Raw genomic sequence first — 16079 nt, forward strand, 5'->3', positions numbered from 1 at the left:
CTTTCAAACCCCGCCGCGCGTGTGTGAAACCCTAATGCAACGGTGAGTCACCCGGGTCACAACCTCTTCAACATGCTCCCCCACGGCAGGCGGCTACGGCTGCCCAATACACTAAAGTCCCGCCACAGACTGAGTTTCTTCCCCTCAGCAGCTCGCCTGGTAAACGAGTCAGGTGTCCCCCTGCTCCCCCCCCCCTCTATGGCGAGCTGCTAGGGCTGGACTTCTGGACTTGAACTTTGTGTTGCACTGTATCCATGTCCCCAACCACCGCACTTTCACAGTCTTATTGTTGTCTCACTGTTATGTCCTGTCTTGCACTTTACTTAAAAAATTTTATTTACTGTTGTATTGTTCTTAATTGTGAAAAAAAAAGTATGCACTGTAATGCCAAAACACGTTCCTTTTTGTACATGTATGAAATGGCGAATAAAGTAATCTGAATCTGAATCTGAATCTGAGTACCTTTGAAATGTCTATGTGATATATTTTGGACCCACTGCTCGTCTTTAACCAGTGCTTGATGGTGCACATTAACCTGGCTACTACCGTCGAATCAGTGACTGCATATTCAAGCAAGGCTTGCATCACAGTCACGAAAGGGACTACATTAGTCACTGCCTCAGCAGCGACTATTCTTCCTGGTGGGGGGGGGGGGTGAGTTTTGCCTAGGGCACCAAATGTGCTCGGTCCGGCCCTGCCTGTGCTAGGAGAACGACAGTCTCCTAGCAAAGAGGTGGTCAACCCAAAAAACTGTAAGTAAAAAGATAGGAGTACAGCGATGTTTTGGTAAAATGGAGAGAATTGAGGAGGGCATAATAATTTTCCAGTGATGCAGCAGGTAGTTAGGCTAATCAAGCTAGATGAGCTTGTTAGCTAATGCTTACAACTCTTGCGTCTTCTCCAGAGTCAGACAAGAAGATAGATACCAGTTAGCCAGCCAGCCAGCCAGTCGAACAGCCAGCCAGCCAGTCAGTCACAGTGGCTCAGGAGCCTCAGGAGGTAGAGCGGTCGTAATCAGAAGGTTCCCGGTTCAATTCCAGCTCCTCCCAGCAGCATGTCGAAGTGCCCTTGAGCAAGACCCCTAACTGCTCCCGATGAATAGGTCGGCACATTGCACGGTTGCCTCCGCCATCGGTGTGTGAATGTGTGAGTGAATGGGGTGAATGTGAGGCATAGGTTGTAAAGCGCTATATAAATGCAGTCCGATATCCCGTTTGTTTAGATTCGGACTACGGATCGGGACCTTTAAAGCGATCATAAATCCCCCTTCCCCTCTATCTGCGGTGCATGACGCCACGCGAAGGCCCCGCTGAGGCCCCGGCCTCCCGGCATTCAATCACGTCAAAAAGCCGACGGGATCTCACCTTCTTCACGTCGTCTCACTCTCTCTCTCTCCCTCTCTCTCTCCTCAGCTCCCGCTCCTCCGCGACTGTCAGTGTCGATACTTTACAGACACAACAGCCGGGTGAAATTTCACCCGCTTATATTCACAGGCACTCACAGCGGGGCCTGGCTACCGCGAGCAGGCCTCAGGAAGACCGCATCCCTGCTTGGCCTGACATTCGGGGGAATGTCAAAAGCATTTTCTTTTTCTCTTTTCTTTTTTAGAGGGACTTCAAGGAGAATATCATTTTACTGCCGTGAGCCAATTCTGTCCACAACAGGCAAAGGTTTTATTTGATTTGCTGTTAAGGCATCAGGAGACTTGATCCGCTAGGTGACTTTGAAATAACAAGGACTGAGAAGGAGGGACGCTTTGTGAGAAGTACAGAATGTTTACTCGGATGCAAGAACGGGCACCGTCTCTGACAACCCGGTGAGGAGAAATAGCCCTCATAAAGACGTTTCCCCCAGCAATTTCGAGGTACTGTAGCTTAGTACTAGTCGTGTGATCCGTCTATGAAAGTGAAATTGAACTTCTCAATATCTGTTTTTATCTTCTGGCAAAGTTTCAGAGTTCCATTTTGTTCCATTTTCCTCAGTTTCACTGTTTGCATATAGTTACTGCGGTTAGCTTCTGCAGGGCGGTATAGATTACTTTTTTATGAAGAGTAATCCTTTTTTTAGATAATACATAGAATAAAAGAATAAAAGTATTGCTTCCCCCCAGAAAATATTACATTTACATTTAGTCATCTAGCTGATGCTTTTATCCAAAGCGATGTACAAGTTCTGTACAACAGGCCAGCAACAAGTGTACAACTCTTTCAGCTGAGTAACAATGTTCATCAAAGTGTTGAAACTTGGGCGCTGCATAGTAGTAGAGACATATTAGTATAGTAGGTAGTAATATAAGCAAGGAAGATTATTTGGTGGAAAAGTGCATGATAGTAGAAGTTTTTTTTTTTCTTCCTTCATTTCAGATATTGATTGAAGATGTGTTTTTAGTCGAACATCTTTTTTAAATATTTTTGTGGGTCCAAAATTAACGTTGTTGTTTATATATACTTCCCATTTCACCACGTGGAATGCACCTGATTGGATAAATTACATGCTGGTGCTCTAGTGCGACATCTAGTGGCTGAATATTATCTATAGCACCTTTAATCAATATCTTATTTCATTTCACTTGATGTTGTTGTGTAAATTTGTACCGATATGTCGACATGTGTACAGATAGTATACATGTCCATGACAACTCAGGACATCTATCTGTAGCAGTCTGGAAAATATGGTATATTATTCAGAACTGCTGACTGTGTCTTATATCCCTTTTGTACACAAAGACATTCTAACTAGTGTCATTGATATTCACACGAACAATGACACAAGCGTCCCCTTCCGAAGAGCACTGGAATATGGATTATAAATGACAGTACTGAATCATATTCTACAATGCGTCTCCCCTTGTGACTGGCAGGCGGGACCAGCAGGGGGCAGTAGCAGGCAGAGAGTGGCGGAGAGAGTTGGGAAGTGATATATGGAAGAGACCAGCGGAAGTCGCTCTCTTCGGCAGTGAACTTGACAACGAGTAGTCACAGCTAACGGGGGCTCTGGATAGCCCTGTTGCTGACGTTATGCCAGAGGGCCCTGTGAGAGGACAACGGGTGATAACGAGTACTGGCTAGTGGACACGATATCCTAGCAGTACCAGCGGTAGTATATGAACAATAAGTGCAGAGCCAGGCACTAGCAATCGAGTTATAGTAGTTACAGTGTGCGGTATAGGTAACGTGCGGTTAAACAATTATCCAAGTCTTTAACTACCGAGTTATAGTAGTTACAGTGTGCGGTATAGAGTGCGCGCACCAGGACGAGCGTGGGCCAACAACCATTCTGCTCTGGCTGACTTCGACCAGACCTGCAACCGGCTGCCTGCATTCAGCCTGCTCCGGAGGACTTCACTCAGACCTGCACCAGGCTGCCTGCGGCCGACGGGAGTTCCGCCCATCCAGCAGGGGTCGTCATCACTCAGTACATGCTCTCAGCCGGCGCTGCCTCTCTGCCTAGCTCCGCCTGCTAACATCCTCGCTGAGAGCGTTCAACGCCATCTTGCCTCCCGGACAACAGTGGAGTGGCGAGGCGGCCATTTCGGATGAGTACAAATGAGCATTGATGCTCCCGATTCCTTATACAATATACAGTGTGGTGCAGCCCGCGGGCGAAAGTAACGTTGCTACTACCAGTTCATAGGGGTACCCCGAACAATATATGCCGGCATTAAGATAGGACTTTACCGGTATTTTGTGGGCTCACTCTTTTATTTCATTCCTTTTCTTTGAGCGTGATAAGGTGTGTATTTCATAATATTTCCCGTTCAGTGAATCCCTTTTATTCTCCTTCCATATGCTCCCCCTTCCTTCCCCATATTACGGAGTATGAGAGCAGTATATATATAAACCCTTAGGGAAGGTAGTGATACTGTGACTGGCCCAGACGTGGGCAGCATTTAGTCTGGGTATAACGAGAGCACTTGGTGCCTAGGTGTGATTACATAATTATCAGACTGTAATTATTGTGTAACAATAACCATGGTGCAATAATCACCAGACGTAGCTATTGTGTAACTAGGCCAATAGTACAATTAATATAAAGACTTGAATGGGGTTCTGTGTGCGTGTCCATTCCTGTGCCCAGCATTAACTCTTTTGGTGTGGGTAACGTATATACGATTAACCCCTTCCTACCCAACTCTCCCCTTTTCATTGTAAGGTTTCTAGGGTCATTGAGGGAGGGTACTGCTTGCGGGGGGAACTCAGAGTATTTGATTACAATTCAGTCACGAGGTGTGGGAGGGTCTAAGGAGCAACTGGGAGGAGTGGGAGCGTGTTGGGGAGTACTGCTGACCGCCCTGCGGCAGGGAAGGAAGACCAGAGTACCAGACCAGGTTGGTAAATCCCGGGCCCCATCCACTCACACTACCAGCCTCCAGTCGACGCCCCAGGCCCAAAGACGAGGGTGCAGTCAGACAGAGTTCTACTGTGTCCAGCTACCTCCTGACTGCCAGCAACCGTTCCTACGAAGCAGGGATAATCCACCCTGTTACATATCTATACATCTAAGATCTATCTATCTATCTATCTATCTATCTATCTATCTATCTATCTATCTATCTATCTATCTATCTATCTATCTATCTATCTATCTATCTATCTATCTATCTATCTATCTATCTATCTATCTATCTATCTATCTATCTATCTATCTATCTATCTATCTATCTATCTATCTATCTATCTATCTATCTATCTATCTATCTATCTATCTATCTATCTATCTATCTATCTATCTATCTATCTATCTATCTATCTATCTATCTATCTATCTATCTATCTATCTATCTATCTATCTATCTATCTATCTATCTATCTATCTATCTATCTATCTATCTATCTATCTATCTATCTATCTATCTATCTATCTATCTATCTATCTATCTATCTATCTATCTATCTATCTATCTATCTATCTATCTATCTATCTATCTATCTATCTATCTATCTATCTATCTATCTATCTATCTATCTATCTATCTATCTATCTATCTATCTATCTATCTATCTATCTATCTATCTATCTATCTATCTATCTATCTATCTATCTATCTATCTATCTATCTATCTATCTATCTATCTATCTATCTATCTATCTATCTATCTATCTATCTATCTATCTATCTATCTATCTATCTATCTATCTATCTATCTATCTATCTATCTATCTATCTATCTATCTATCTATCTATCTATCTATCTATCTATCTATCTATCTATCTATCTATCTATCTATCTATCTATCTATCTATCTATCTATCTATCTATCTATCTATCTATCTATCTATCTATCTATCTATCTATCTATCTATCTATCTATCTATCTATCTATCTATCTATCTATCTATCTATCTATCTATCTATCTATCTATCTATCTATCTATCTATCTATCTATCTATCTATCTATCTATCTATCTATCTATCTATCTATCTATCTATCTATCTATCTATCTATCTATCTATCTATCTATCTATCTATCTATCTATCTATCTATCTATCTATCTATCTATCTATCTATCTATCTATCTATCTATCTATCTATCTATCTATCTATCTATCTATCTATCTATCTATCTATCTATCTATCTATCTATCTATCTATCTATCTATCTATCTATCTATCTATCTATCTATCTATCTATCTATCTATCTATCTATCTATCTATCTATCTATCTATCTATCTATCTATCTATCTATCTATCTATCTATCTATCTATCTATCTATCTATCTATCTATCTATCTATCTATCTATCTATCTATCTATCTATCTATCTATCTATCTATCTATCTATCTATCTATCTATCTATCTATCTATCTATCTATCTATCTATCTATCTATCTATCTATCTATCTATCTATCTATACATCTATCTATACATCTATCTGTATGTCACTTCTGTTGAATAGTATTTGTACATCATATTGAATGGTGACATCCCTAAACTTGACCCATCCCCAGGTTAGAAGCATCAGAGATGCATAAAAACACAGGCACACACATGCACACACACACACGCACGCACACACACGCACACACGTGCACGCACATAACACCACACCTCAATTAAAGACTCTAATCATCTGGTTCCACTTTGGCTCTGATTGTATTCCTCTTCACATTATTCAAACAGCGCTGTGCCAGTGGTCAGAGCTCGTACCAAATGTCTTCCATCTGTTCCCCATTGGCCCGGCAGAACCTATTTAACACAGGCCCGAGTCATTAACACATGGACACTGTCGTCAGATGTGGAGCCAACGGGCCCCTGGGTTTGAGGAGGACTGCAAGAGACAATGGAGCGCCATGCAACGCACTAATACAATATCCCATTCCCAGCACGATGACATCCAGGAACATTATTACCCAAATGGCATTGCTTTTAGACAAGGAGGGGGCGGGTAATCGAATAAGAGCTGCTGGTTTTGCCACAAATGATTTTACCTCATTGGAACCAAAGAGCAGCGAGTCCTTTACATGTATGTCCTAGTCAATGGCGCCATCTGTTGCACAACTTGGTGTATTGCGTGAGTGCTGCAGCTACTATGTAGAGATGTAAGAAGAAAATGTAAAGATTACTTGATTTAGTGATGTATGCCAAGTAATCAGAGTGTGTCTTTCTGAATAGACATTTGATACTGTAGATACAGTCACATGTCACCCGTTGACATGGATTCCACTATCGGACTCCGGGTCCTACTACATAGGTCTACTGTAGTATCTTGGAGTTCACTGCATTGCTTAAGAGCACTTAGGCAGGAGGGTACAGTGGGGTACAGCACACTATACGGCCACCACCGCAGCTGAAATACAGTTTCCTATCGGTGATGGGAGTCTAACCAGCAACCCTCCGCCTCCGGGTATCAGTCAGCATCTCTAACCTCTAGGTCAACTCGCTGGTCCCGGACACACCACTCTCTGGAGCTGGTTTGAGTCCGATTCCTAAGCAACGCTCAAGGACTGATTGATTGATTGAAAACTCTATTAACAGATTGCAGAATGGGTACAGTACAGTACAGCTCAATACACACAATTGTTAAGGGGATGCAGACCAGAGAAAGACTTTCATATTGTTTACATCAGGGTCCCCCATTTTCAATTCATATTGACATTTATGACACACACAACATACAGATATACAGATATATCATGACATTATGACATACATGACATACAGACATACAGTACTGTTACATTTGTGACATACACGATATGCAAATATACAGTACTGTTAAACAGAGATCCTAACAGAAAATATATACATACGAGGGGGAGGAGACTGTACGTTGGGGGGGGGGGGGGACTGTACGTTGGACATTTACGGGGGCCAGTTTTCGAATTGCAGCCTCCCGTAGGTGCTCTTTGAGAGGACACGTGGCTAGAGGTGCTCTGCTGATCAACCGAGGACTCCCACGTCGAGGTTGCCAGATAAAGGCTAAGTGAAGCCAATCATTCCTAGCAATGCCCATGGTAGAGGTCTCCCATCCTCCATTCACTCTAGGATTATAAGACAAGGACAGGTCACACAGCCCTAGCGTTCTCATGGAAGCACTGGGAGACAACGCCGCTATACTAACAATGCGATTCGTCGCCCAGTGGTAACGAGAGAAGCCATTTTCGATTGTGTCTATGACGACGCTGACGCATCCTCTCCTTATTATTCCAGAGTTTACCCTGCATTAGTGCCTGTGAACCATTTTGTCTTGGAATGTTCTATAATAATAATAATAATAATAATAATAATAATAATAATAATAATAATAATAATAATAATAATAATAATAATAATAATAATAATAATAATAATAATAATAATAATAATAATAATAATAATAATAATAATAATAATAACTTTACTATTTGTATTGTATAGCACCTTTCATACAGGGGATTGCAGTTCAAAGTGCTTTACATCAGTAAGAAATAAGACATAAGATCAGTGTAAAACGAGCAGCAAGAGCAAAGCATAAAGTGGGATAAAATAATGCAGATATATTAATCAAATCATATTTTTTTTTTAGAATAGGCCAATTCAGCTCAGGTGACAGAGCCCAACCTGCATGAGTAATATAGTAGAGCAAAACCAGCGTGTCGTCCCTGAAACAGCAGCCCAGGCCATGCCTTCAGTCGTCTGAGAAGAGGACACAGCATCTCTAAACAATTCCCAGCAGAGGGTGAGGGGGTGAGGGGTTGAGGCGGTGAGGGGGTGTGGGCGCTCAACAGTGCTGCACGCGTGCATCAAAAAAAATGAGACATCTATCAAGGCTCCGTGTCTGTATGAAGACCCTGATGATCCCCCCGTGCCTCGCCGTACGTCAGAGGGTCTCCTTCAAGCCTATCTGGGATCAGCACATGCTCAATGTAAACATTTGAGGATCCCCCCCCCCCCCCCACACACACACACACACACTCGCGCGACAGACGTCATGCACACATGTGCAAGACGTCACGCAAACAGAGGCACAGACTAACACAAGCACAAAACAGATACACACACACACACACACACGCACACACACACACACACACACACACACACACACACACACACACACACACACACACACACACACACACACACACACACACACACACACACACACACACACACACACACACACACACACACACACACACACACACACACACACACACACACACACACACACACACACACACACACACACACACACACTATATGTGGCAAGCACATGGGCCAGTTGTCACACTGACACAGACAAGCATCAAGACACAAACAGACACACATGCACACGTGAGCACGCACATACACACACATAGAGAGAAATGGGCGGCTTGCAGGATACATGTGAATAATGATGAATAATGATGCTGATTTCTTTGGCTCAACAATCCATTGCAGCATTAGGACTAAGCAGCCTATAAAATAAGATAAGATAAGACAATTGGAAATTATATCTGTATAATCCCCTTTTTTCTTTTTGGTCTTTGTTGAAATCTCTGCTAATTTCTTTTTCTTTTCAGGCCTATATGACGGGGTGGGATGGGGGGGATTCTTTTTTTTATTATTTACAATTTTGTTGTTAATAATTTTTTTATCGATTTTTATAATATATTTAATTTTTATAAATACAACTAATAATTTATTATATTATTATTATTATTATTATTATTATTATTATTATTATTATTATTATTATTATTATTATTATTATTATTATTATTATTATTATTATTATTATTATTATTATTATTATTATTATTATTATTATTATTATTATTATTATTATTATTATTATTATTATTATTATTATTATTATTATTATTATTATTATTATTATTATTATTATTATTATTATTATTATTATTATTATTATTATTATTATTATTATTATTATTATTATTATTATTATTATTATTATTATTATTATTATTATTATTATTATTATTATTATTATACTTTTTTTTTCTTTTTTCTTTTATTTTCAACAGTGGTTGGTGCAGGGGTTTGGGGTAGTTATTTTTTTAATGAGGCAAGGGGCAAGCCAATGCTTGTAGTTGGCAAATAATTTAAGTTGTGTTTTATGTGCAGTTTTTTTTGTATGCCTGTACCTGTGCCTTTCATCCAAAAATGAAATAAAAATATATGATTTTTTTTTTTTAAATAAGACAATTGGAAATGGGGAAATTCGGGTGTCGTAGCAGCATGGAGGGGGGAGGGGAGGTACAGGTATGGGCAGGGTAATAGTAGAAAGACATAAATATAGACAATACAATTTGATCTGAATATGAAAATATGAGAACAGTGTAAACAATATAATTAACTAAGAAATATGAGACAAATAAACAGTGTAAACTATTTGTATAAGTTATGCTTGAGTCCAGTGATGCAGTGGGGCCCTATTTTCATGCATGATTTCACTTATTAATCCTTTTTGTCATGGGTTTAAATCATAAAGATGTGCATATCAACTTGAAAAGGTGGGTAAAGTGAGTTTAGATGTTTTTTTTTTCTTTATTAAATCCCTGGTTGAGAATCACAAGATGGCTTAAATGAAATCAAATATATAGCAAATCACTTCAGTGTATTTTCTCCTGGTATCATTCCGTCTAAATTAAGGTCCCCTGAGTTTGGTCGAAACAGGGTCTGCATTTCGCTATGAAGCCCCATGGCTCATGGAATGAACTCCAACAGTCCCCAAAGCTTCAGATTCCGCCCTCTGTTCCAGAGTTTTAAACATTGACGTTGATTTGTTTTCCTTGCTTTTTATTATTGTTGATTTTATATGCTGTGTGTTTGTATATGCTTTCTTTGCTTGTTTATGTACTCTAAATGAGGGAAACCTCAGTTGCCTTTCGAGTTTAAATAAAGGTTTTGAATTTAATTTAATTTAATTTAATTATGGACATAATCGATCCGTATATATAGACCTGGCAGTTAGGTTGATGGCAGACTATTATTATTTTTTGAATAGGCCAATTCAGCTCAGGTGACAGAGCCCAACCTGCATGAGTAATGGTTCCTAAATGAGGGGATCATCATTCAAAAGTAATGTCCTCCTCTGTCGGGATGCATTTGATTAACAATCTAACAGGGAAAGGCCTCTTGATCAGCGTGATGATCTAACCAATTTGATCCCTATTGTTCCTTCTGGTTGAATGGAGATAATCCCAAATTAATTTAACAGTCGCATAAACACATCACCCCCCCACCCCCTCTCGCTCTCTCTATCTCTCCCTCATGTGACACCTACGCCCATTTGGCTAATTTGGCCTCTGAGTCATTCTCTAAACATAAGAGAGAGTTCCCCGCGGTGCCAACGACGTTTTGTGGGTATGCACACACACGCACGCGCGCGCGCGCGCACACACACACACACACACGCACACACACGTGTAAACCCCTTGTTTCATGTGCGTCATTGGTGTAGTGGTTCGTTTGCTCTCTCTCCTGTTAGGGCCGACTGGCCGCGTGCTGATAACGGTCAACACATCTGAGGAACCCGCGTGGACAAACGGCAACAAAACATTAGTCCGTCAGGCGTCAGTTAATAATGTGTGGACGTCATTTAAATAGCCGTGGCTGTTAATTAGCCAGTTTCCCTCCCAACATGCGCCATGGTTTGGTGCATACATAAAATCGTTTGTCGTTTCCATCAAGACAAATAGCTCTCAAACTCAATATGCCAAATGACCGCTGTGTGGGTTGACCTGAAATTCAAACGTATAGTCAAAATAAGTCCTGTGTTTTGATCAGAATGGCTGCGGCTCTCGTGCTATTCACACCTTCTGTTCTGGATATAAATGTGATCTGTGTGTATTGTGATACAGCGTTAATTATGCTGATCCACAACCAATCACTCGTCAATCATGCCAGTTGAATACAGGCACTTGCTATCAAAGGCAATGGCCACCTTATCACAGACTGCCGTCTAGCCGTCTGGAGCTCAGTCGACTGTCACCAACATGATGATGACATTACAAGGTCTGTGCGTCTCGCTCGCTGTCGCTCTCCAGCTAGGATGCGTCTCGGCTTTCACCATCCCGCACGACGGGAAAACCAGAGAGACGGAAGGGCAGGAGACTCACTTGGACGTAACTAAGACGCTAAACAAGAAGCTGGACGAGTTGCTCCATCTCAAGGAATTACCGCAGAACGGCGTGCCTCCGCACAAGAAGGCACCGCAGTTTATGGTGGATCTTTTCAACGCCGTGGCGGACTCCAGCGGGAGCCCCAAAAGCCAGAAGGAGCTCCTGGATGGGAACATAGTGAGAAGCTTCGAGGACAAAGGTGAGTCTGGTCACAGACCTACAGTGCGTAATTGCGCACGGATTATGATTCTCCTGACTGAGGGAATCGTCGTTTCTGTAAATGAGGGAAACCTCAGAAGTTTACGATTATAAGGTTGAAATGAAAATGAAAACAATGTATGTATTTTGAAAATGTTTAATTGACTTCATCAAATGCATTTTATACATGGCTATAGAGCAATGGTACATTTAGGATTGGGTGCGCGGCGCGCCGAAACACAGTTATTACGCGCAACTGGCGCTTCTATTTAGTCGAGGTTTGACTGAAAAAACAACAACAATAGACATTATTACCGATCTGAAATAAAATAGGTGATTAGACTTTGTATTTTCCTCATTCTATGTCTTATTATTTATTTCAGGCCATGCCGGAGGGAAGTTCCATTACTTCAACCTGTCGTCTTTCAGCCAAGAAGAGAGGATGGTCAAGGCGGAGTTCCGCTGGTTCCGGCAGAAGCAAAAGCTTCACGCCGGCAGCCGGTCATATGGGCCTCATTTCTATAAGGTATAAGCTGGACACACGACACGAGAGACGCTGAACAACGCGTTTGTACTGAATATTGTTAGACTATACTTGTTATCTCTTATAGTAGTTGCTAACCGTGTTCATTTTGCGCATGCACAGATGGACGTGTACGAGGTCCTGGACAGCCGCGTGAGACCGTGGAGAGGGAACCTGCTCACCTCCAGGCTGGTGCCGCTCTACACGCAGGGCTGGGAGGTCTTCAACATCACTCAGACGGTACATTGATTGATTGATTGATTGAAAATTGTATTAACAGATTGCAGAATGGGTACAATACAGTACGGCTCAATGCACACAATTGTTAAGGGGATGCAGACCAGAGAAAGACTTTCGTCTTGTTTACATCAGGGTCCCCCATTTTCAATTCATCAGGACATAATATGACATACATGCCATACAGATAGACAGTACTGCTATCTATACATTTATGACATACCAGATTTACAAATACAGTACTGTTTGTGATACAAAAAGAGTCCAGAAAAGAGTATATACATTTGACGAAGAAACTGCATTGGAGGAGGTTGGGTAGGTGGGGTGGGGGGGGTGGGGGGGGGGGGGGGGGGGGGGGGTTGGGTCGGTGGGGTGGGGAGGGGTAAATTGAATTAAATGATGAATGAATTACGAATGTTCGTATGGACATTCAAATAAACTAAAAACGATCAAATAAAATATGTTTTCTTTCAATTTATATATATATGTCGATCTTATTGCAGTGAGATAAGATATAGTAAGATAAGATAAGATATTACTTTATTGATCCCCTTGGGAAAATTCGGGCGTCATAGAAGCGTGGGGGAGGGGGGGTACAGGTATGGGCAGGGTAATAGTAGAAAATACATACATATAGGCAATACAATTGTATCTGAATATAAAAATATGAGAAGTAATGAACAGTGTAAGATAACTCTATGAGAAAAATAAACAGTGTAAACAAAGGTGCAGATGAGGGTGCACCCTATCAGTTATATTATATGTTACAATATATATAGTCAATAAATAATTTGAATCTGAATATATTACTATGAGTAAGAGTAAAAGTAAACAGTATACACAACACAAGGTACCCTGGCACGATGTACCATCACGTTGTAGTCCGTGCAGGTTGACTTACAGGGGAACTATTTTACTATTTCTTTTAGTATTTGGGCAATTTTACACAATTCCTGTGAGTTTATGGAACACATCTGTAAGTTTTTTTTCAAAAAAAATTCATTGTTTTGTATTTTTAATCAAGTACTCAAAAAAAAGGGGGGCTGGGCTCCGCCGATACTCGGAATGCGATTTGAGTGACAGAGAGAGAGAGAGAGAGAGAGAGAGAGAGAGAGAGAGAGAGAGAGAGAGAGAGAGAGAGAGAGAGAGAGAGAGAGAGAGAGAGAGAGAGAGATAGAGGGGAGATGAGTGAGAGGAGGGCAGAGAGAGAAGTGGAGAGAGTGCAGCGGAGACAGAAGGGGGATGATGGGAGAGAGAAGAGGGGATACAGAGGAGGGGAGATAGATGGGAGGGGAGAGAGAGAAGGAGAGAGAGAGGAGGGAGAACGAGGGGGGGAGAGAGGAGGGAGAACGAGGGGGGGAGAGAGGAGGGAGAACGAGGGGGGAGAGAGGAAGGGAGAGAGAGAGAGAGCCGAGAGAGAGAAAGAGACGCGCAGGGGCCAAGCGGTCTCTCTTAACGAGTAATACAGGTGGCTGGCAGTTGGCTACAAGCATAGATGGGGGCGGGGCATTATTATGCAGATGAGAAACCTCTGACGTCACAGATACGCTAAATTTCAGATGACTCACTTGATGTGAGGGACAATATTGTGAGATGATGAGAATTGGAAGAATGCGCCAAATTGAGAATTAAAGACATAGATCCTATCAATATAAGTCCACATAGCTAGAAAATAATGCTAAACACTGGAAAAGGCATTTATAAGATTGTTCCCCTTGGATGGTCACCATATTAATAATCCATGAATCCATATCCTCAAATAATTTAATATTCGATATGTCCCATGTCAGGTGGCCAAGTGGGTCCGTAACAGCGAGGAGAACAACGGGCTCCTGGTGGTGAACACTCTGCCGTCGGGGGGCAACTGGCTGCAGAGCGCGTCCTCCTCACGCGGCGGACCCGGAACGCCTACCTGGTCATCTTCTCTGACGACGGGAGAACGGGAACAACCGCTAACAGTTCACAGAATCCTCCTGGTAAGAACTGGTGATTGTTTGGTGTATGGCGGGGGTGACTATCCCTCTGACTATAGCCTATCTTCTTATCTTTTTATAGATATATATCCCTTAAACATGTTTCTTTTTCCTTTTATATGTAACAAATTCAGAGTTAATTATATTGTTAACACTGTTCATTTTTTTCATAGTTTTATATTCAGAGTTAATTATATTGTTTTACACTGTATATTTCTTTCTCATATTCTTATATTAAATGTATTGCCCTATATTTATGTATTTCTATTATTCCCCTGCCCATACCTGACCCCCCCCCCCCCCCCCCCCCCCTGCTATATGACGTCCGAATTTCCCCAATGGGATCAATACATGAATATCTTATCTTATCCTAAACTATGCATTCGTTTATTTATTTCATCATGTTTTTTTTTTTTGTTTTTTTAAACAGGACACCACGCAACTCCGCTGACGGACACGCCAACTCCGCTGACGGACACGCAACTCCGCTGACGGGACACGCCAACTCCGCTGACGGACACGCCAACTCCGCTGACGGACACGCGGCGGCCCCCGAAGTCAACGAGCACCGCGGCAGCAGGAGGCGGCGCGCCGTCCCGAGTTTCCTCCGCGGCCCCCGGCCCCCGTCCTGCCAGCGGGTCCCGCTCTTCGTGGACTTCGAGGAGATCGGCTGGTCGGGCTGGATCATCTCCCCGCGGGGCTACAACGCCTACCACTGCAAGGGCTCCTGTCCCTTCCCGCTGGGAGAGAGCCTCCGCGCCACCAACCACGCCACGGTGCAGTCCATCATGCACGCGCTCAAGATCTCCAGCGACGTGGGCACGCCGTGCTGCGTGCCGGACCGCCTGCAGTCCATCAGCTTGCTGTATTTCGACGACGAGGAGAACGTCGTCTTGAAGCAGTATGACGACATGGTGGCGGTCAGCTGTGGTTGTCACTGACCGCACGCCTGCTGCGTCTGTGCTGCGCTATTTTGGACTATTTTCAAATGAAGGATGTTTCAGTTAATGCTTTGTTTGAATTGACGGGACGTTGTATTTTCGTGGATATATGTGTAAATATTGTACTATTTTGAGAAATAAAAATGTAAAACCTTTGGGGCTAGTGGTGTTTTGTTGTATATAGACCATCATTGAACGGGCCGTGGCGCTGTCCAGGGTGCTGATAACACTGACCATGCAAACATTTCCCCATGCATTTATTATTGAGTCTTGTAGCTCGAAATGGACTATCGATAACGAATAATGGCTAGAAATGTGTAATAATATATTATTGTGTTATAATATTGGTATATATATATTAATAATGTCATGTGTTAGAGGGACAACTTTTGCTATAAAGCAGAATTATAAAAACATCTACTATTTGAACCCAAGCCCTCGTCATTCAGTTGCTCATTCATTCAAGAGTGACCTTGGCAGACTAGCCTGGATCTAAGGTAATTATAAAAGAAGGAAGGGTCATTGCGTCACTGTGTAGCATGTGAATGCACAAGTGTGGACACCTTCAGTTTGATTGATTGAACATTTTACTAACATTGCAGAACGGGTACAGCTCAATACACACAATTGTTAAGGGGATGCA

At 42.1% G+C, this 16079-nt stretch overlaps 1 protein-coding gene across 1 annotated transcript in view; it reads left to right on the top strand.

The window, feature by feature from the left end:
- The window catches only part of LOC311235515 (bone morphogenetic protein 2-A-like), a gene marked incomplete at both ends in the record, with an annotated part of 49148 nt that extends 33712 nt beyond the window's left edge, over positions 1 to 15436 (top strand). Inside the window, 6 exon segments of the mRNA XM_084322983.1 lie at positions 11490 to 11763; positions 12146 to 12288; positions 12409 to 12525; positions 14313 to 14415; positions 14418 to 14498; positions 15015 to 15436. Coding sequence (XP_084179109.1) covers positions 11490 to 11763; positions 12146 to 12288; positions 12409 to 12525; positions 14313 to 14415; positions 14418 to 14498; positions 15015 to 15436 — 1140 coding nt within the window.
- Positions 15437 to 16079: the final 643 nt, after the last annotated feature.

The sequence above is a fragment of the Notolepis coatsorum genome, assembly GCF_963971535.1.
Source record: "Notolepis coatsorum genome assembly, chromosome: 10".
Classification (NCBI taxonomy): Eukaryota; Metazoa; Chordata; class Actinopteri; order Aulopiformes; family Paralepididae; genus Notolepis; species Notolepis coatsorum.